This window comes from Cupressus sempervirens, chromosome 5 (assembly GCF_028749045.1).
Source record: "Cupressus sempervirens isolate cs-2001-9-10 chromosome 5, ASM2874904v1, whole genome shotgun sequence".
Taxonomy (NCBI): domain Eukaryota; kingdom Viridiplantae; phylum Streptophyta; class Pinopsida; order Cupressales; family Cupressaceae; genus Cupressus; species Cupressus sempervirens.
In genome coordinates, this window is record NC_143122.1 from 81,926,121 (window position 1) to 81,947,929 (window position 21,809).

At 36.0% G+C, this 21,809-nt stretch overlaps 1 protein-coding gene across 1 annotated transcript in view; it reads left to right on the plus strand.

Annotated features, from left to right (window-relative positions):
• Window positions 1–315: 315 nt before the first annotated feature.
• LOC149554661 (uncharacterized) overlaps window positions 316–21,809 on the plus strand; it is a 184,249-nt gene continuing 162,755 nt past the window's right edge. The window contains exon 1 of the mRNA XM_089828723.1: window positions 316–562. Coding sequence (XP_089684849.1) covers window positions 448–562 — 115 coding nt within the window. The 5' untranslated portion in view covers window positions 316–447. The remainder of the gene's footprint in view (window positions 563–21,809) is intronic.

The following is a 21,809-nucleotide window of genomic DNA, read 5'->3' on the forward strand; positions in this document are numbered from 1 at the left end:
GACAGAACATGTTTATTCTGCAATATGGGAACAGTGGAGACAGAGCAACACTTTGTCATGGAATGCTTGGCTTACAACGACATCAGATCTGATTATATAAAAATTCTGCAGAACAAGGACTTCAACTATTTATTTGAGGAAGATCAAGTGAAGAGAACAACGGATTTGATTATCAAAATTTAGAGAAGAAGAGACAAGTTAACCAAAACTTTGCAACTGACTAGTTTGGCTCCTGACTCGGGAGGGCGATTGCATGGGTCCCATAGACTACTTTAGTCTCGTGGACGTCATTAAAATCTATCATATCATATCATATCTTGTTACCTCCGCAAACGAAAACAAAATACAAAATAAAAAACCAGTTTCATGCCACGGATTAAGTCAGAAAACGCTGATCTAAAACCCTTGCGTTGAGATTTAGAGGTTTTAAAGGGTGAGCTGCCGACCATGAATATAAGCAGACTACGCTACATGACAGCCCGTTTTAGCGGCAGGAATGGACAAGGACAACAGTCAAAATCTTTGCAGGCACTGCGGGGATTTTCTGACATTCATCGACCAGGTTACTATTTTTTTCTTCTCTGTATCTTACAGCACAGGCGAAGTTATTGATTATACTTCTTTTGTTCTCTCATATTATAATTTTATAGGTGTATTAGAGGAGAAATTGGCTATGAGAATAGCTTTATAAGAAAGGTCCTTTTTTGAGGAATCTAGACTTTATGTTCAGGTGATGATTCGTGACTTTTGATATAGCCGTTAGAAAAAAAATGGCAGCAGAAGTGTACGTGATAGGTGCACAAATTATAAATAAGGGTGAATGGTAGAACAACAAGCAGCGCAAGAGTAAGAACAGAGCATAGAAGAAACATATAGCGACAATCCGAAAAATGCACAGAACCCACTCAAAAACTGATTATATTTTATTCTTTATTCACCAGCATTCATCTCTACAACATTCTTACATTGCATATTTACAAAGGATGTATTGGATGCATAAAATCTAAGAGTAATAAAAACAGGGCACCAAAACCAATTTGACAGTCTAAATTGGGCATTGGGTGCTAACATCTGGAAGCTTCATAAAATCAAACATTGTAATAAATGCTCCAACCACTCGCAGACAACTCTCATGTGTGCGGTTAACATGACATTTACGACAGGCCTAAAATGATGTTAACCAACAGAATGTACGAATTATGACTTCATTTGCTTCACACACATATAACATTCTCCCACTTGAAGCTAACGAAGTGGGTGCAACCAGAACTGTAGACATCAAGTCATCCCAAGCCTACTAAATCTCTACATAGCTCATACTTTGCTCTTGGCAACATTTTTGTGAGCATATCAGCAGGATCTTCATCCGTATGAATCTTTTCCAAGTGTGATTGTCCTTCCTCCAACAATTGCCTGATCCAGTGGTACCTCAGATCAATGTGCTTGGCCTGTGAATGAAATGCTAGATTTTTTGCCAAATGAATGACACTCTGACTATCACAGTATAACACATATTTGTCTTTTTCCTAACTCTCCAAGGAATCATTGTAGCCTCCATATAAATCTATTCCTCCAATTCATCATGAAGAAAGAGTCTATATACATCTTTTTGTTCACATTCCAAGTTTAGAGAAACAATAAGATCAAGAATAATTCTAATGGGTGACATTTTAACATGTGACAAAATTATCAATAACAAATTTCCAGAATCCATGATATTATATTTATGCTTTTGGATAAGATTGTGTTCATTAGGATGAGATAGCTAAGAATGTGAAGAAATCATTCTTAGCTCTCTCATCCTAATGATGGATCATTGAGTATGATCTGAAATGTTGATGCTAATCACACAAAATCTTAGCCAGAAGCATAATTATAATGAGAAAAAATTTCAGTAAAGTCTGTACCTTCTTTTTGAGCAAATTCTTTCACCACCAACCTTGCTTTGTATCTTTTTTTTTTCTCGTCACCCTCATGCTTGATCTTGTATACCCATTGGTTTTGTACAGCTCTTCTTCCTTTTGGAAGCTTTATGAACTCCCAAGTTCTATTTTTCGGCAAAGAGTCCATTTCTTCCTCCACCACTTTCTTCCATTCTTTACTATGCTCATTTTCACAAGTTTCTTGAAAATCAGTAGGTTCACCTTCACCAGTTAACAAGATATAATCTGAAGACATACTTTTGTGAAGGCTTATGACGTCTAGTAGATCTGCAAACCAATTGTTGTTTAGGTTGAATTGCTTGGAAGGGCTCTTGCAAGATTTCTTGTCGCCGTTCCTCATTCTCCTCTTGTTGTCCATCATACTCTTGGATTTGCTGCCCAATTTCTTGCATTGGTGGGATATTTTCTTGGTCTTCTTCAACCCTATCAACAACATTCTTTACCTCCGAATTCCGTGCGATCCTATTTAACATCTTTGACTCATTAAATATAACATTCCTGCATCTAACAATCTTATGTTGACTGGATCCCATAAATGATAACCAAATTCACCATTTGCACATCCCAAGAAAATGCATTTCCTGGATTTATCATCTAACGTAGTTCTACTCTCTTTGGGAATATGCACAAATGCTTCACATCCAAAGACTTTCAAGCGAGAACAATTTACCTTCTCACCAGTCTGAACTTCTTCAGGAATGCCACCATCTAAGGCTGTAGTAGGAGATTGATTAATGAGGAAGCAAGCTGTCCTTAATGGTTCTACCCAAAAATGTTTTTCCAATCTGGATTTTGACAACTTACTACTCTTCTTCTCCATGATAATGCGATTCATTCTTTCAGCAATCTTGTTTTACTGAGGAGTAAGTAGTATTGTTTTGTCATGCTTTATACAAAACCTATTACAATACTCCTTGAATTCATTAGAACAATATTCTTCACCATTGTTTGTTCTCAAACACTTAAGCAATTTATTAGTCTCTCTTTCAAAAGCAACATGAAACTTCTGAAATATCTTGAATACTTCATCTTTACTTTTCATAGGGTAAGCCCAAACCTTCCTAGATGTATCGTCTATAAATATGACGAAGTATGAGACCCCTCCTAAAGATCTAATGTTTACTGGCCCATATACATCAAAATGTATCAATTCTAATAAATTTGTTTTCCTATCATGACCACCTCTAAGAAATGAAATCCTTCGCTGCTTACCATAAATACAATGCTCACAAAGATCAGGGCTATAAGATTTCAAACTTGGCAGCAAATATTTGTCTATGAAGATTTTTAGGCCCTTCCCACAACTATGGCCCAAGTGCTTATGCCACAAAGCTGCTGAAATTTTCTCTTTTGCAGCAGCAACATCTGATTTCTCTGCTATTGCACTTAAAAGTTAATGTATACAATGTTCCTGTCTTGGATCCTCTAGCCACCAACAATGTCCCTTTACTAATTTTCGAACCACTTTTCCCAAAACTTGTGGAGTAGCCTTCATCATCCAAATGTCCCATAGAGATTAGACTCGTACACATCTGTGGAACATGCTTAACTTGTCTTAGTAAAATATTTTTGTCCATCCTTTTTCGTGATTTGGACATCTCCCACTTGAACATTATTACAAAAATGATTGTCTCCCAAATGCACTCTATTGTAATTACTAGGATTATACACAATGACATTATCCTTATTTTGGGTTACATGATGGGATGCCCTAGAATCAAGAATTCAATGAATACTATAGCTAGAGCAATATAAACATGCATCTTTCATTAAAACAATAAATAAAACCTCATAATCTGTAACTACAGCTGTGGTCTCACCTTCATTTGTGCTGTCTGATTTCTTATTTGCATTGCTTAATATTTGATCCTTTTGCTCTCGCTTTAAAATTTGACATTCCTTTTTCATGTGGCCTGGCTTTCCACAATGATAACAAGTCAGCCTGCCCCTTCTTGATTTTGGTCAGCCTCTTGACCTTGAATGCTCTTGATGGCTTCGCCCAATTTTTCTACCATGGTTAATTGTAGTTAATGTTTCTCCTCCCTGACTTTTTGTGATAGATTTTTATCGCAGCTCCTCATTCATTAAGCTGCTGCAAACATCAGCAAACTTCAAGGTTCCTGTTGCAAAAGTGCTTATGGCTATAATCAGATTCTCCCTATTGTCTGGCATAGAGAACATTAGTAGGATGACTCTAATCTCACCATTCAGAATGATTTTGATAGAGGCATGTTGGCTGGTGATTATATTGAACTCATTTAAGTGCTTTGCTACCGAAGCACCTTCCTTCATCTTGAGGTTGTATAATTTCTTTATCAATATTGGAAGTTGTGTTTTTCTCATACAAATCAGTTAACTATTTCCATGATTCTTCTGTGGTTTTCTCTCCAACAACATAAAATTACATATTTTTGGCCAGGTATTAATAGATGAACGGTTGCAATGGCCTTTCTATCTAGCTTCTTCCAATCTTTATCTGACCTTGTTGTAGGTTTCTTTGATATTCCCTCTATTGGCAAATATTGATCCTTCAGAATCAATATGTCCTCCATTTGGATTTCTATATGGCAAAGTTAGCCCCATTTAACTTCTCCATATCATTGACTGTTGCTATTTCCATGTCACTCAAATAAAAGCCTTCAGAAAACTCTTCACCAATTTTTTGGTACCTATTGCTTGAACTGCTCTCTAGCAGCAGTCCAGTCTTGCTTGCTTTGTCTCTGTAGGTTAAGTATGACTTGTTCACCTTCTGCCTTTGTAGGATATGGACACAACTAGTTCTCCTTCCGTCTCTGCAAGATACACACATGATTGTTCACCTTAAATTTTCAATCTCCTTCAATCTGACCCAACCTTCTGCTCTCATCACTTTGGCTGCAACAAATTCTCACAGTTACTAACCCTTGGCTTTCCAAGATCTTCAATCTTTTACTCTGATGCCAGTTGTTAGGGAAAATGACATCAAACATGTGTGTGATAGGTGCACAAATGATATATATAAGAGTGAATGGTAGAGCAATACACAAGGCAAGAGTTAGAACAGAGCATATAAGGAACATATAGTAACAATCTGAAAAATACACATAACCCACTCAAGAAACTAATTATATTTTATTATTCATTCACCAACATTCATCTCTACAGCATTCTTGCATTACATATTTACAAAGGATGTTTGGATGCATAAACTCCAAGAGGAATGAAAAACAGGGTGCCGAAACCAATTTGAAAGTCTAAATTGGGCACTACATCTAGAAGATTCATGAAATCAAACTTTGTAATAAATGCTTCAAGTACTTGTGGACAACTCTCATGCGGGCAATTAGCACAACGTTTACAATAGGCCTAACATGACGTTAACTTATGCAATTTACGAATTACGACTTCATTTGCTTCACACACATATGACAATAGCATAATTGTTATTTTTGAATTGAAAAAAATTGCATTGTTAGCAGACCTTCCGCTTAGGTGTTATGACTAAAGTTTGAAAGGATGTTGGGAATAACAACAAATATTTAGAAATAGCTCCGGAAGAAATCAAATATTGTCCGAAGAAGAGCTCCAAAAGAAATGCTTTTTGTGACACATTAGGGGTTCCTAACTTTCGACAAGTTCTATTGTTTGTATTTACATCGGCAAGTTTGCGTTGTGGAGGGACCTCCGGTTTAGATGCCACATTGAAGGATGACTTTTCTGTCGAGTAAACAAAATGCTGGGAGAGTACCTTTGGGAGCAATTGAAGTTATGCTAGGAGGATAACTTTGAGAGAATCCAAATTAATGTTGGAAGCTTTGCTTAAGAAGGAGAGTTTTTGAAACTGATGCTTTTTGGACCATTGATGATCCCCGAAATTAGATGGGTTAGATTATTTGAACTTAAATTGCTGATTGCACATTGCTGGCAGATCTTTAGGTTAGATTTGATGGCCGAGGTATTGTTTACCTCTCAAATACAAAAAAATGCATTAAGAGTATCTTTAGGAGAAATTAATGTTATTTTGGGAGATTAGTTTTAGGAAAAACAAAAAATATGCTGGGAGAACAGTTTTGGAATAGATCCAAATTGTGTCAGGTGAGTAGCTTTAGGAGAAAGTGAAATTATGTTAGAGAACAGTTTAAGGAGAAATTGCTTATAAAGAATTTTGGTTTGGAGTTTAGTTTTTTAGATCAAACATTGTTGGTTATCATGAAGATGAATTGTATGTAAGTTCAATGAATTATGTTATTTATGCTTAAATAGGTGAAATAGCTTTGCAAGGTGACCTTAAGCTTTGATGTCATGCCTGAGTGTTGTTATCATCTCTGTCAGTTTTACCTAGGACTTGCACCTGACAATTCATTTTTTAATTGTTAAGTTTTCCTTGTTGGTTGACAATTAGAAAGATGTTATGGCTGAGGGAAATTGCAACCAGCTGTCTCGGTGTTGCAAACAACCTCCTCAGCTGGGGTACTCCACAGTTAGTGAGTTTTGAATTGGTGTTCTATCCATCATTACTCAATATTTCCATTTTATTGGTGTTTCCTATTAGTTTGAACTTTGGAATATTCCAATGCTTTTACCATTTGAGTGCATTTCATTTGACAAAATGATTTTAGTTTTTTGGTAGAATGTTTTGCAGGTTCAAATCTTTGACAGAGATGGTTTGAATCTGCAAAAACTGTGGTTACACATATACCATCTGATTTAGCTACCAATCCTCCTTGTGTTTTCACTCTTGACGAACTTCAGTTTATCAATTTGAAGAGCTAAGTAGCTCAAGTGGAAAAACGAAAGATGTTATGGCTGAGGGAAATTGCAACCAGCTGTCTCAGTTGGTGTTGCAAACAACCTCCTCAGCTGGGGTACCCCACAGTTAGTGAGTTTTGAATTGGTGTTCTATCCATCATAACTCAATATTTCCATTTTAGTGGAGTTTCCTATTAGTTTGAACTTTGGAATATTCCAATGCTTTTACCATTTGAGTGCATTTCATTTGACAAAATGATTTTAGTTTTTGGATAGAAGGTTTTGCAGGTTCAAATCTTTGACAGAGATGGTTTTGAATCTGCAAAAACTGTGGGTACACATATACCATCTGATTTAGCTACCAATCCTCCTTGTGTTTTCACTCTTTGTGAACCTCAGTTTATCAATTTGAAGAGCTAAGTAGCTCGAGCGGAAAAACAAAGTAGTGACAGATTTTTGGTATAACTGAAGTGCAAGTTACCAGTTCATGCTACTCAAGTCCCAGGACAGGTACTATTAAGTAATCTGTAGAAGAGACCATTGTTGTTGGTGCCGACATTAAAAATATCGAGTCATAGTTTGTCAGGGTTTGATACTCATGTTTTTTGTTTCCTTATCTAGTTAGCATTATCGCTCCATCTTTTCACATCATTTTCATCTTTAATTATCAATGTTTTATTTAATTTATTCTTCCTTTCCAGCTAAGTAATGTAGTCAAAGCTTTTGAGTTTTGCAGAAAATAGTCCTGTATGCTGCACAAAACAGCATATAGTCCCTTGTATATGATTACATGGTAATTAGTTCTCTGGAACAACATTAACCGCAACTTGACTATCTTGTGTTTAACAATGCAGCAATGCCCTATGCAATTGAAATCTAGAACACTTTAACTTCTTCAGCAAGCAAGGATTATATGTGAGCCCTATGTATATTTTGGCCACAATGCAGCTACACTGGCAATGTAAAAAGTTCTATTACAAGACTCGTATAATTCCATATCAACATTTACCATTGTAAATTGTATGCCTTTCACAATTTCATGCTATGCTTAGCACTCATTTTGGCGGTTGTGCCTGGTTTTGTTTAAACAGGCTTATCTTGGGATCAGATTTGGAGTATTTCTTGCAATTTGCCAAGCCAAAATTTGGCTCCAAATTCAAATATTTAAATGTCGGCTTCGGGACCTTAATGATTGTAATTTTGTTGTATGCCTCTCCTGAGTAATTGTTTGTAAAAGGTGCAAGTCGCATATAAAGGTGACTCCCTTCCTCATTTGAAAAGCCTAATTTTCTAGCAATTCAATCTACCGATGCACTCCTAAGGATCGATCAATCAAAGTCAATTGAGCTAAGAAGTCTGAGGATACTATCAAGCACATTGTTATCTGCAAGAAGTAGCTTTGCTTATTATTGTTGTTGTTTATGTTAGAAACAGTTGGATTAATATTTGCATGACTTAATCAACACTAGGTGTGGAATTCGAGTGAGGGCTTCACATCTGAGGTATTATTGCTGTTTCAGCATCATTGTCATTTATATGACTTTGCTCGAGGGAGAGTGCGACTGTTATCATTCATCATTGCTTTTGTGGAGTCGGAAACACCAACACAGGGTTTGACTATGGCTAGCTCTTATTTAGCACAATATTTTTGTCTCTTCAATGTGTGAAGGTGCAGCAACAATGACACAGACAATCGAAGTAGATGCCGACACAATCATATTTCAAATAGCGAAGACCCTTAGACACTAGTGTTGGGTGTTAGTGTCCTCTTGGTTTTGCGCCAACTTTCGAGGACAACTGCACAGTGACCTCTTGATCCTGTATCCAGTACTGGCATCTACAAACACCTGCATTTGGAGTCCATCCCTCAGTGTCTCTGTGCTGCCAAGTCTGCTCCAGGTTTTAGTCAGAGGTCCTTCTCAGCATTCCATTTCTAGATCTGCCTCTCTGTTCTGCATTTTGGTTCTGTAGTTTCTACATTCTGGTATACGTGTTCAGTTTAGCAGTCTTTAGCCTATTTCATTGCACAAACTCAACTAAATCTTTACCATATTAACAAATAACATAATAGGTTTGGATCCAGGACATTTTAACTCTCCCTTGAGGACTGAAGCCAAACTCATTCACACCTTTTCTAATGGTTTTTGTAGAAAAAGATTTGGTTCTTGGTTGATGCACCTATTAGCCTAGGATTGTTTTTCCTACATGTTGTGACCTTTTCACACCATCATCCCATTGCAAGTGGGACCCCCTCTTTTTGCTTGGTGGTAGGAGTAGGAGCCTTAGTGAGTTTTGGTTAATCTCAATCTCTGAGTCTCTAATCTAGTGAGATGAGTGTGAACAACTTTGAAAGCGAATCATGCCCAATTAAGAGTTAAGTAATTTGAGAAAAGTGGAGTGATGAGCTAAGTTTTAGGAAAGAGTGAGCCTTAGTCAAATTTCTGATATAGGAAGTGGAGAATCTGACTTGAAGCCCAAATTCTGATTGTTAAGAGAGAATGGAAGTCTGATTGGAGAGGATTGAGGATGTCTCATGGGGATGAAGATGAGCAATGAGCAAAGCACAAGTGAAATTTGAGCACGATAACATGAAATTTAAATTTTTCTCAATAACATCTGAAACGATTGAGTTGAAACATGCATTTGCCAAGAGGAGGGGATCAAATTTCAGAATATGAATGAAAGCGAGTTGGAAACTAAATGTAAGACAAGTTATTGATTTCCCCTCCAGGCATGATTGAGGTTGTGATATTGCTATCAAGAAAGGATTCTTAGTCCTTATCTGGTGTTTCCTGGTCTTGTGTCTTGTTTTGTTTCTTTTCAGTCACCGTTTGGTGCTCCAGTGGTTGCCGACTCTTTTGTTTGTATGCTCAGTCCCATAAACCCTTGTGGTTTTTCGTTGGACATTAATATTAGTATCTTATCTTATCTTATCAACATTTAACTGTGTAGTTTTTGAGTCAAACTCATTGACCCATATTTCATGAGTAGCGATTCACACGAATCCATCTCTCATGAGAATAAATGGAACACTTAGTGCTCATTAGATCTAGGTGATGCTTACAAAGGTGAAGTATTGGGACTTTCTAGGAGGTCACCCATCCCAATATTACTTTGGCTTGAGCACGCTTAACTACGACATTTCCTCCATGGTTAAACCCACTCCGCTTGCAACCCCATTTGCAAAACCTTCACCAAGTGTTGTGCCTTATGAACCATTCATTAGAAAGCCCCTTAAGCTCATCAATTGATAAGTAGGAGATATTTTCTAGAACAAGTCAAATTGTGATATTGCTATCAGGATTTAACTGTGTAGTTTTTGAGTCAAATTCATTGACCCATATTTCATGAGTAGTGATTCACATGAATCCATCTCTCATGAGAATAAATGGAACACTTAGCACTCATTGGATCTAGGTGATGCTCATAGAGGTGAAGCATCAAGACTTCCTGTTAGTTCACCCATCCCAATTCTACTCTAGCTTGATCTTCTCTTATCTACAAAGTTTCCTCCATGTTTCAACCCACTTTGCTTGCAACCCCATTTGCAAAACCTTTACCATGTGTTGTGCTTATGAACTATTCATTAGAAAGCCCCTTAAGCTCATCAATTGATAAGTAGGAGATTTCCATAGCAAGTCAAATTGTGATATTGCTATCAGGATAGAATTGTGTAGTTTTTGAGTCAAACTCATCGACCCATATTTCATGAGTAGTGATTCACATGAATTCATCTCTCATGAGAATAAATGGAACACTTAGCACTCATTGGATCTAGGTGATGCTCACAGAGGTGAAGAACCGAGACTTCTCGATAGTTCATCCATTCTAGTACTACTCCAACTTGAGTGTGCTTAACTACGAAGTTTCCTCCATGGTTAAATCCACTCTGCTTGCAATCCCATTTGCAAAACCTTCACCAAGTGTTGTGCCTTATGAATTATTCATTAGAAAGTCCCTTAACCTCATCAATTGATAAGTAGGAGATATTTTCCTCAACAAGTCAAATTGTGATATTGCTATTAGGATTTAACTGTGTAGTTTTTTAGTCAAACTAATTGACCCATATTTCATGAGTAGTTATTTACACGAATCCATCTCTCATGAGAATAAATGGAACACATAACACTCATTGGCTCTAGGTGGTCCTCACAGAGGTGAAGCACTAGGACTTCTCGGGACTACGGAGTTTCCTCCATGGTTAAACCCACTTTGCTTGCAACCCCATTTGAAAAACCTTCACCAAGTGTTTTTTCCTTGTGAACCATTCATTAGAAAGCCCCTTAAGCTCATCAATTGATAAGTAGTAGATATTTTCCACAGCAAGTCAAATCCTGATAGCAATAAGGTAGGTAAGCTTGGAGCTTGTCCAAGGGAGGTGTGAAATCTGTACTACCCTTGGACAAGGCTGCCCAAGGATACTGCAGAATCTGTACTTGTCCAACATACCCCAAATTTCCATCTTGTTTTGATAAAAAATTGATATGAAGTTGGCCCTCTTAGTGAGTATAAGCGTTTTAAGTTTTAGTTAAGCCTTTTACACCATGTAAATCTGATCTAAATTCTTGAAGAAATCAACTTTCGATATTATCCATGCAATGAGAGTTCTTGTATGTGTTTGGTCTTCATAAACTAGTTTGCACCTAGAGTTTGAGGGTGCAGTTTATGGGTTTGTTGTGTTGGTGGCATTAGTTTGTTAATGTTGTATACCTTTGAGGTATGGTTGATTGGATGGATTTGTGTTTTTTGTGGGTGCTATTCTCAGCTCTGCGGGTTTATCAGTTTGATAGTAGTAGTTAGTGTGATTTAAATCAAGGGGAATCCATGATTAAAATCTCAATTTTGGAATCAAATTAATGATGCAAGGTGTGTTTCAATCTGAAAGTAACAAGGTAGAAGGTAAAGCTGAGTTTGTATCATAAGAAAGGGTGTGAAAAAGTTAGGAGGACAAGCTTTTATGTTGTCCAAGGGAGGAGTGGAGTCCAATCCCACTTTGGACAAGGCTGTCCAAGGGAGAGGTGGAATCCACACGTGCCTTGGACACTATCTTTCAACACCTATCAGATTTGCACCTGCTTATTTATTTCCAATTTGGCCTTAAAATGTGATTCCCCCCCCCCCCTCAAATGCGATGTTTTCTAGAAATTACATGTTGAAATGGTTCATATTGGGCTAAAATGGAAATTTTTGAACTCATTGATTCTGAGGGTAAAAATGCAAATTTTTTAAGGAGGTTCCATATCTAATTTTTGGATTTAAGCAATTGTCTCCTTTGTTTTGCAAGGTAACTCTAAAGTAGCGAGATGCTTAGAGAACAAGGAACTATGACAAGATTAAAGGAGGTAACCACAAGAGGAATATAAGAAAAAGATGACTTCCACTCCAAGAATTCAAGCAAATACAAAATGGGGAGTTCAAGTATCCACGAATGACAAGTCATTCATCAAAGGGACAAACAAGCATGATGGAGTTTGAGACTAAAGGCTAAAGGAGGATTTAAGCCCAAGACTCAAGTTAAGTTATCAAAATGAAACTTGAGGAACAAGTTGCAAAATTACGAGGACTTAGTGTACAAGAAAGGAAAATCATCATCGACTTGAATTTACTTTGGATATCCAAGCTCAAGATTCATGTACATGAAGTGATTACATTACTTTTACAAGTTCAAATCATGGCAATGAGAAGACTTCTAGATGAGAGAAGATGGAGAAAATCCATGAAGTCAAAACAATTTGGGAATATGAGCTGTCACAATCTATTCAAGGGTGGAAAATGTTGAGTATCAAGAGATATTGATGAAGTGTACTAGACAAGCATGCTGGGCTGGTGCCCATTCCTCTTCAACCAATGAAAAATTTCAATTTCGTGTGTCAACGTTTAATTAATTAGATCATTCCAAGTGTATATGTGGAATCCACATAATATCTTTGCGTAACCTATTTTCTAATTGGTCAAACAAGAACGATGCATATTTCTCATTGGCCCATAAGGTGTTGCTTGGTTGTAATTGGTCAAGCGTTTAATGCTTGTAGCTGTAGTTGGTGAAACCTTAATTAGGGATTTGTTGGATTAATCTTGGCCCTTGATCTTGAAGCAATCTTGGCCATTCATTGCATTTAAACTCCCTATAAAAGGCAAGGCCTTCTCACATCCCGATTAGTAGATCAATGATTAGTGACCTTAAATTCGGAGCTTGGTTGGGGGCTGGTCGGTGATGAAGAGAAAGGCCCAACCCCAACAATATAGTCGATAGTAAGGCCATGACTAAAATGGGTGTGAGGATATAGGGTAACGGATGGGTGGGAAGCCCTTTAAATATTAGGGGTCCTAGGGGGGAGGAAGATAAAGGCAACAAATCAGCCCAAGTATTAGATTAGTTAGAGTAGATTGAGACTAAGAGAGATTGTTGCAATAATAGTGCCAAAAGTGTTCATAATTCATTATTGGTTTTCATGGTGGATTATTTGTATTATTTTAGAGCATTAAAATTGTTTTTACAATTCTTCACGTAGATTAAGGTTTCATCAATGTTGAGCAGATGATTGGAAGATATTTTGGATTTATCTTGTGAACTTTCTTTATCCATACCCCTTGCAATTTGATTATTGTAAGTTTGTTGGCTAAAATTTTTGTATGTCACTAATCACAACATACAAAATTGTGACTTCAGATAACATTTCATGAGATTTCTCTCTCTCCTCTTGTTTTGTGTAGACTCCATTATACTCCTTTCTTCTTTGCATGCATAAAACCAACTTTTAAAATGGGGGAAAAACTTAGAAAGGGGGTGTTTTGGGAGCATTGCATATGGAGTACGAATATAAACTTTAGGGACAAAGAATGGACACATGCATTTAAGCTCAAAAAATGTGCTTATACGATGGAAAATCCCCAAAAATGGATTTTTGGAGGGCAATAGCATGTGCGGACAGCAAGCATTATGAATGGAAATATGTTTGTTTATGACGAGACTTTGTGTTTTTGTCATAAACAAACATGTATGTGCCTGCAAGGATTCACCATTGTGGATTTTTGAAATATATGACAGCGGTATGTAAGATATGAAACGAGCATATGCAAGCATGGAAATGGGGCTTTTTTTGCAAGCAAAGCATATGGTGAATGTGCTTTCTTGTGAGAGTTATTTATAAGAATAGGTTTTTTGATCCCGACTACATGTACAAGCAAGATAAAGTGCTTGCACATGCAACTTGAAGAATGTGGACATAAAATAGGAGCACATCATATATACATACATCTAAAAATTGAAATGAAGATACTTTCATAAACAAGACAATAAATATGTACAACAAGAACCTTATGAAAAATAACAAGGAATCATACCTTTTCCTCTAGAGGCAAGAGAAGAAGCCTTTTTAAACACTCCTGAAAAATCTGAAAATACAATCAAAGATATTTTTTGGATTTAGAGATATCGCAACAGGAAGTGTTAAATAGAGTTCGAATCTTGACTCAATCCTTGCAAGAGATGAGTCAAAATTCGTAGCTTGCCAAGTATAGGAAGTTAGAGCAAAAAATTGTATCATTTTAGCAACTGTTTTGACCGAGTAATGTGCAACATGCAAAGAATTTGGAAAATGGCGTCTAAAGCATATCAAGTGATTTAAAAGACTTGAATGGAAGCTAGGAAGGATAGGAAATGCTTTCAAACTTACCTTGACCCAAACACTTGATGTTTTAATGGTGCAAATCACTCAAAACTAGGGCATTTTTGAGCAAAAACGTGCCCTAGATGGGTTGAGAAAATGAAGAAAACACTCAACAAAATCCCTTTTTGAGTAGCCCAATATGTTCTTTGGGTGATTTTAGGCAAAAAAGGCGTATAGATAATAAAAAACGATCAAGTATTGCTCAAGAAATGAGCATTCGAAGGTTGGAAAACCCATCATTGATAAAAAACACCCAAGAAAGTGGGTTTTGAGAGCCAAAAACATGTGTTTTTGGTCTAGAATTTGCCACTTTTGGGTATTTGATTGGAAAGGTTCATATTATTAGGTAAAGATGCACTTTTTGGTTTGAGCATGGGCTTTTGGACCAAAAATTGCCACTTTACTCAAAGCCTTGTATTTTTCGTTAAAGACGGACATTTTAAAGCCAAATCATGTGCTTTTGGCATAAAAACCTCCACTCATATGCATTTTAACACTAGCATAACTAATGACATGCTTTTTGAATTAAAAAACATGTGTTTTGGAGTTTAAAAAGCCCACCATATGCAAAAACACATTTGTAAACCCTTCATAAAGAAGTAAAGACATGTTTTTGAGGAAAGAAAACACATGTTTTGGCAATTGCATGTATTTTTGGGTTGAAATTCCCCACATATGTACTTTCTCAAGTTAATAAACGCATTAATAAACTTTTAAAACACAATAACATGCTTTTGGATTCAAATTGCTCACCTTTAATGATTTTAATGATTAAATAACATGTTAGTGTTAAAAATCCCTCTTATATGCATTTAAGACTTGTTATCTAAGGTTTTGCAACCCTAAATTTTTCTTTCCAAGTCAACTATGTCACAATTTAAAAAAATGGTAAGCTTTTAAAGGTTATCATTTATAAATTATTTTGCATTTTATAATATTTAATTCTTTAAAAAGATTAAATATTATCATTTCTAAATGCATAATAATGGGCAAGTTGATAAATATAAAATATATTAATTCTTTAAGAATTAATATTATTGTAAAGTGCAAAATGAATATTGCACTTATCATGGGAGTAAAAGTGACGAAAGGCAATAGAAGTTCGGTAAGAAGTAAGTTGGGGCAGTTGTCCAACTTCTTGAAAAAAATTATATAATGGTAGAAAACTATTGTAAGGGGGTTCTTCTTTTCTAGTCGAGAAGTTCTATAGCTGCTACAACAAGGGAGAAGACTTTTGGCTTTAGAATAAGGGAACACTATGCTGAAATTTTGATCAAGAGATAAATTTTGGAAAGTATGTACAGTTTTTGTCTCTGAAATCGAAAATCGTAATCATGTTCTTGGTGCAAAGAAATGAAATGAGATAAGCTTTTGGTTTCTTATTCTAAAATCAACTAGTGATTCTTTCATAGTAAGCATTCTCATGGTACTGTGCGAATGTTTATGAATGATAAATTTGCATGGTAATACTGGTTGCTTTCAAGCGTAGTCCTTGATCACCTTCGTTATCATCCTTATTTACTCAAGAAAGTTGCAAGCTTGTATGGTACATTTGTCCAGAATAGCTTTCCGTCAATCTTTAAAGTTTTAGATTATTTATTCGAAAAATCCTTTAAAAATCATATCATATGAGGGAGCTGCCCCTCTAAACGCAGAGGAAGGCTGCATACTAAGGGCCTATCCAACTGTTGGAGACAACAATTTGCCACATATTCCATTGGGCCAAATTGTATATTTTTTTAGGTGACAAATCTGTTTACCAACAGATTTTTGGCGACTCCGCTGGGGAAGAAAGCAAGTTCCAGTGCTTTTCTTTTTTTTGGAAATCTGAAGGTTACCTCCCCGAGGATGGAGGTTGGCGACTCTAATTGATTGTGGTGAAAGAATTGTGGTGTTATGGCTTTGGTTGCATCCCTACCATGGGGTGCTCAGATTGGGCCGTTTTCTTTATCTCAATACTCAGCCTTACCTAAGAATTCATTAGGATATCTCCCAAATTTTTCTGGTGATGCAAATCAAGACCCTGATGATCACATTAAAGCAATTACAGTTGCCTGTGGGATTCTTGGTGTACAGGAGGAGAATGTCTTTGTTAGATTATTTGTTGCAAGCCTCATTGGAAGTGCAGCAGATTGGTTCCAGAATTTACTTGATAGTTGCATCACTTGCTGGAATGATCTTGAGGTAAAATTCCTACAAAGGTTTATGCATGTGGTTGATGTTGCTAAGATGTTATTTAATTTCTTTCAAATCAAGATCAAAGAAGCGGAAGCCATTAGAGATTTTGTTAATAGATTCAATGGAAATGTTAGTAAGATACCCCTAACTAGCCAACCAATTGAAAATAAGCAGCTGTGTGTTTTCATTGCTGCCATGCAAACAAAAATTAAATTCTTGCTTCTTCGTTTAAAAGTGCAAACATTGCAAGATGCACAAAAGGAGGCTATTATTTTAGAAGATGACATGATTTTAAGTGGAATGAAGTGTAAAAACATTATAGAGGAAGGAATTTATCTCTGTGAACAAAAGAATTATCTAAAGCAAAAGCCTAAACAAAAAAGGCTTATTCTCAAAACAATTAAATCAACACCTCCTATTTATCAGAGTCTAACAATTTTCAATGATAAAGATCTTCAAGTCCCTTTGGTGAGTGAAAGTACTTCCTGTAGTGTAGCTGGAGCCTACCATCTACATGTTGATTATGATGATGAACATGCTTCACAGTCAACTAACTCATTGATTGACCTTGATATATCTCCTATTGAACAAAGACTGGAGGTTGAAAGATCAAATGAAAATTTATTAAGAGATTTTCAAATTTCAGAATTTGATTCTTTTGTATTTGAGACTCCTGACGACTCTCCACCAAATGATGTTGTTTGGGAAGATTTGAATAGCTTTTCCTATGAGCATTTCTTGTTTGATCTCTTGGAGACTAATAAATCATTACTATAGCCTAAAGCATCAAATGACTGCCCAAAAGCAGAAAAGGAAGACGAAATGTTTGAAGAAAAAGAAATTGATGAAGTGATGCATAGACAAGAAAATGCTTTTGAAGAGGACTCAGTGAACAATCAAGAGGGAGAAAAAGATTTACATATTTTTCAGCCTCCCACAAATCTTTTTCACTATCTTCTTTTGGAGGAATCAATGCAGCAATTTGCAGAGGAAAAGTCACATGGACAACCCAAAAATAGGACTCAAGTATCGAAAAAATAGTTGATATTCCATCTATCTTTTTAAAAGATAATATTGATTCGAGAAATGTGGAAGAAAATCTTGAATCTATATTTATTTTCCTTCTTCTGCATTCATTTTCCATTCATGAGTTTAATATCACATTGGCCATGTTGCTCACCTGTATGCAATGCATTCTTCCATTCTATCAAGAGTTGGTTCGAAGAGGCTCATACTTTTCCTAGCCTGTAAGTGGTCACATCTAAGTTTTTAGGGTTTTTCCCTCTTCATTGTAAATAACCATTTCCTTTTTGCAAAGTTTGGCTTGTGTTTGTTTTTGTTTAAGTTGGTGTTTCCCTTCAATAAAGTTACATAATCTTTTAATCTTTCCCTTCCCTTGAGTCATCCATTTTCTAAAAATTCAAAAAAATGGGAGACCCTCTTCTTTGATTCAAAGGCGTCAAGTGACAGATGGAGTCTTAGATACAGGTGGAGTTTGATTTTAAGAATAGGTTTCAACATGTGCTTAAATAGAAACTCCAGAAAAATAAAATCTCAGCAGATATGACAGTTCTTCATAGAGAATGAGCTGTTTTTCAAAAACAATTTTCTAATAATGATGTGTATGGCCTCATTTTACAACAATGGGCACAAGATTGGGACCATTGTATATTTGGTAAAAGGAGTTCCTCATTGGTGGTGGTCCTCCTATATTGAAATATAGGTCAAATATTAGTAACACTTGGCAAATGTGCAGCTAGAATTCAAATTGTTTTTGTTAACCCTAATTAGGGCTGAGATGCAATGGCTGGAAGATAGGAGAGGCTGAGTGAAAATGATAATTTGCCACTAAAATCATCGGGTGTTCATCAATTTTTGTAGTATTGTAGCACAAATTGGAGGTGATGAATCATAATATACTGTAAAAAAATGCACATTGACCATTTCAAGAATGAAGAAACTGTCAGTAAACTGAAAGTGTGAAATGTTATGACAATGCACAGGTGGGTGAGACCTTTTCAGGTTGAAACTGGAAGGTGCTAGTGTATAGCAGATGTGGATTTGACGGTGATAGGTGCTAAGAAATGTTTCCCCCGCACACGGCACTGTAGTCAAACAGATATCAAAACAACTGCGCATAGAAACCAATATTTTCTTTGATATCTAGTCTTCCAGATGACCTTGTTATTGCTTGCTTAATCCAAGTTCCACGAGTCTTTTGTTCGAAATAATATGAGCATATCTGTTGTGGATGTGGAAAATCAGGAGCGTAACGAGTTAATGACATTTGAAGGATCTTCTGCTAGTGGAGATCAAAAGGAACCTTCTTTTGAAAGAATCATAAACTCTTCTGAAATATTGGTGGATGCCATGCATGATGAAGTCTGGCGGTTAAGATTTTTGATAGAGAAGCAATAGAAGATAGCTACCGAGGAGAGGATGAGAATTCGCGTTTGTAGATTGGAAGAACAGTTGAAATGAGATAGAAGTATCAAAGAAGAACATTGTGTTTTCTCCTTGCTATGATATAAAAATAAATAAATAAATTAAATTATGGTGATAAGGATGGTTTCACTGTGGTATTTTTGTATCATGATTTTTTTGTCTTCATAATTGTGATGCTACTCATGACTGCCCTCGTCTATATCCAGCCAGGGGAGGTTAGTTGAAGACTACGACAATCCCATCTTTTGGTTAGTCATCACCCACGAGCATTGAGTGATCTGATTCCCGACTCCAAGAGAGTAGACATAACCATTGACAGGAATCTCAATCGAGCCTATTTTGAATCATTGACTCAAATGTTGGAAAAGTTTATAAAGCATTTCATTTGTCAGCATCAGCATTCTCCTAACAGTTGGATTTAGAGTTATGATAATGAGAGAAAGTGGTATGCGCACGGAGAGTTTGGGATTGGTGTGCGCAATTGTAGGCTACCAAGTAATTTCTAACAGCATCCAGATGGTTAAGGCATGCAGACATCATGTAACTTCTATCGAAACAAGTCCTTATTTAAGTACAACCGTAGAGACCATGTCTCCGTTTAAGTGCAGAGAAAATTTTGTGTTAAAGGATGGTGGAAAGGGCCGAACATGCATCTCTCATTCATGTGGCTGGGAAAACACAAATGAGTAAGGTAAGTATTTTCGAGCTGGACAGAGCTGTTGAAGATATTAAGACATTGAACCAATGCCAGTTGTTTGGTTTTTGTATGAGCTCTCTCATTGTGTTAGCTCTGGAAACCTTTGTTTGGTTCGCGTCAACCTTGTACCTATTCTCAGTATGATTTTGTATGTTCTCAAAAATTCAAACTTGGAAGCCCAGATGAACACATTTTTGAAGCAAAGAAGATTATATTTGTTGGCCACTTTATAGTTGATTCAATTGCAACTATTGCTATGATTTGAGTTCTCGGAAAAAGATACAGACAATTTCTGCTAATTGCATTCCGTTTGGTTCTCCTCTGATCAAAGAGACTATTCTTACAGGATCAATTTGTCGTCGTGGAGATTGTTCACAAAATTTTTGTCATGTGGTTTCCAAACATGATATTATTCCACAAATGGTCCTCGCGGAATGTAAAGTGCCCTAGAGAAGAATATATAGCCCATATAAACCCATTGGGACTTACATGATCTACTCAATCTATGGCACATCTTTTATTGAGAACCCTTAAGCTGTCTTGAAGATGCTAGTTTTGTCCCTGCAAAATACATAAGAAAATGATATTGTAGCAGATATTAAGTTTGCAACTGCATTCATTTCAAAACACATGAGCTATGGGGATGAGTTGAAGCATATTGGTTACAGTGTAAGGAGCAACATCCATTGAATAGCAAAAGCCAGAGATATTGGTAAGAATTTTTATTGCCATATTCAATACAGGTTCAGATTTACAGTGATAAGTGACTCTACATCCAATGGATGGCACTGGACAGTAGCAGACAAAGATTCTGGAGTTCTTTGTACCCTGGCACAGAATGCAGTCCCTAGAAAGAGCCAATGTTATCTAAGGTTTTGCAACCCTAAATTTTTCTCTCCAAGTCAACTATGTCACAATTTAAAAAAATGGTAAGCTTTTAAAGGTTATCATTTATAAATTATTTTGCATTTTATAATATTTAATTCTTTAAAAAGATTAAATATTATGATTTCTAAATGCATAATAATGGGCAAGTTGATAAATATAAAATATATTAATTCTTTAAGAATTAATATTATTGTAAAGTGCAAAATGAATATTGCACTTATCATGGGAGTAAAAGTGACGGAAGGCAATAGAAGTTCGGTAAGAAGTAAGTTAGGGCAGTTGTCCAACTTCTTGGAAAAATTTATATAATGGTAGAAAACTATTGTAAGGGGGTTCTTCTTTTCTAGTCGAGAAGTTCTACAGCTGCTACAATAGGGGAGAAGACTTTTGGCTTTAGAATAAGGGAACACTATGCTGAAATTTTGATCAAGAGATAAATTTTGGAAAGTATGTACAGTTTTTGTCTCTGAAATCGAAAATCTTAGTCATGTTCTTGGTGCAAAGAAATGAAATGAGATAAGCTTTTGGTTTCTTATTCTAAAATCAACTACTGATTCTTTCATAGTAAGCATTCTCATGGTATTGTGCAAATGTTTATGAATGATAAATTTGCATGGTAATATTGGTTGCTTTCAAGCGTAGTCCTTGATCACCTTTGTTATCATCCTTATTTACTCAAGAAAGTTGCAAGCTCGTATGGTACATTTGTCCTAAATAGCTTTCCGTCAATCTTTAAAGTTTTAGATTATTTATTCGAAAAATCCTTTAAAAATCATATCATATGAGGGAGCTGCCCCTCTAAACGTAGAGGAAGGCTGCATGTTAAGGGCCTATCCAACTGTTGGAGACAACAATTTGCCACATATTCCATTGGGCCAAATTGTATATTTTTTTAGGTGACAAATCTGTTTACCAACAAGACTTAAATTTATTGGTAGTGGGGTTTTAATAATTGTTTAGCATGTTGATATATGCTTTGAGTGATAAAAGCCCTACCTTTATGCATTTTAAAAGTTTCATGTAATTAAATTTAATCAAATGACTATAGTTTTCAATAAAGTAACATGAAAATAGAGTTAAAAAGACTAATTTTCATAAAAATTTACAAACTATGGTCAAATCAACTCATAATGACTTGAAATTAAAAAATGGATGCCAAAATCTACTTTAAAAAATCAAATATAATTGATTATATGCTTTTGCCAATAAAAAGTCCACTTTTGGAGATTTTTTAATCACAATGTGCTTTTCACCTTAAAA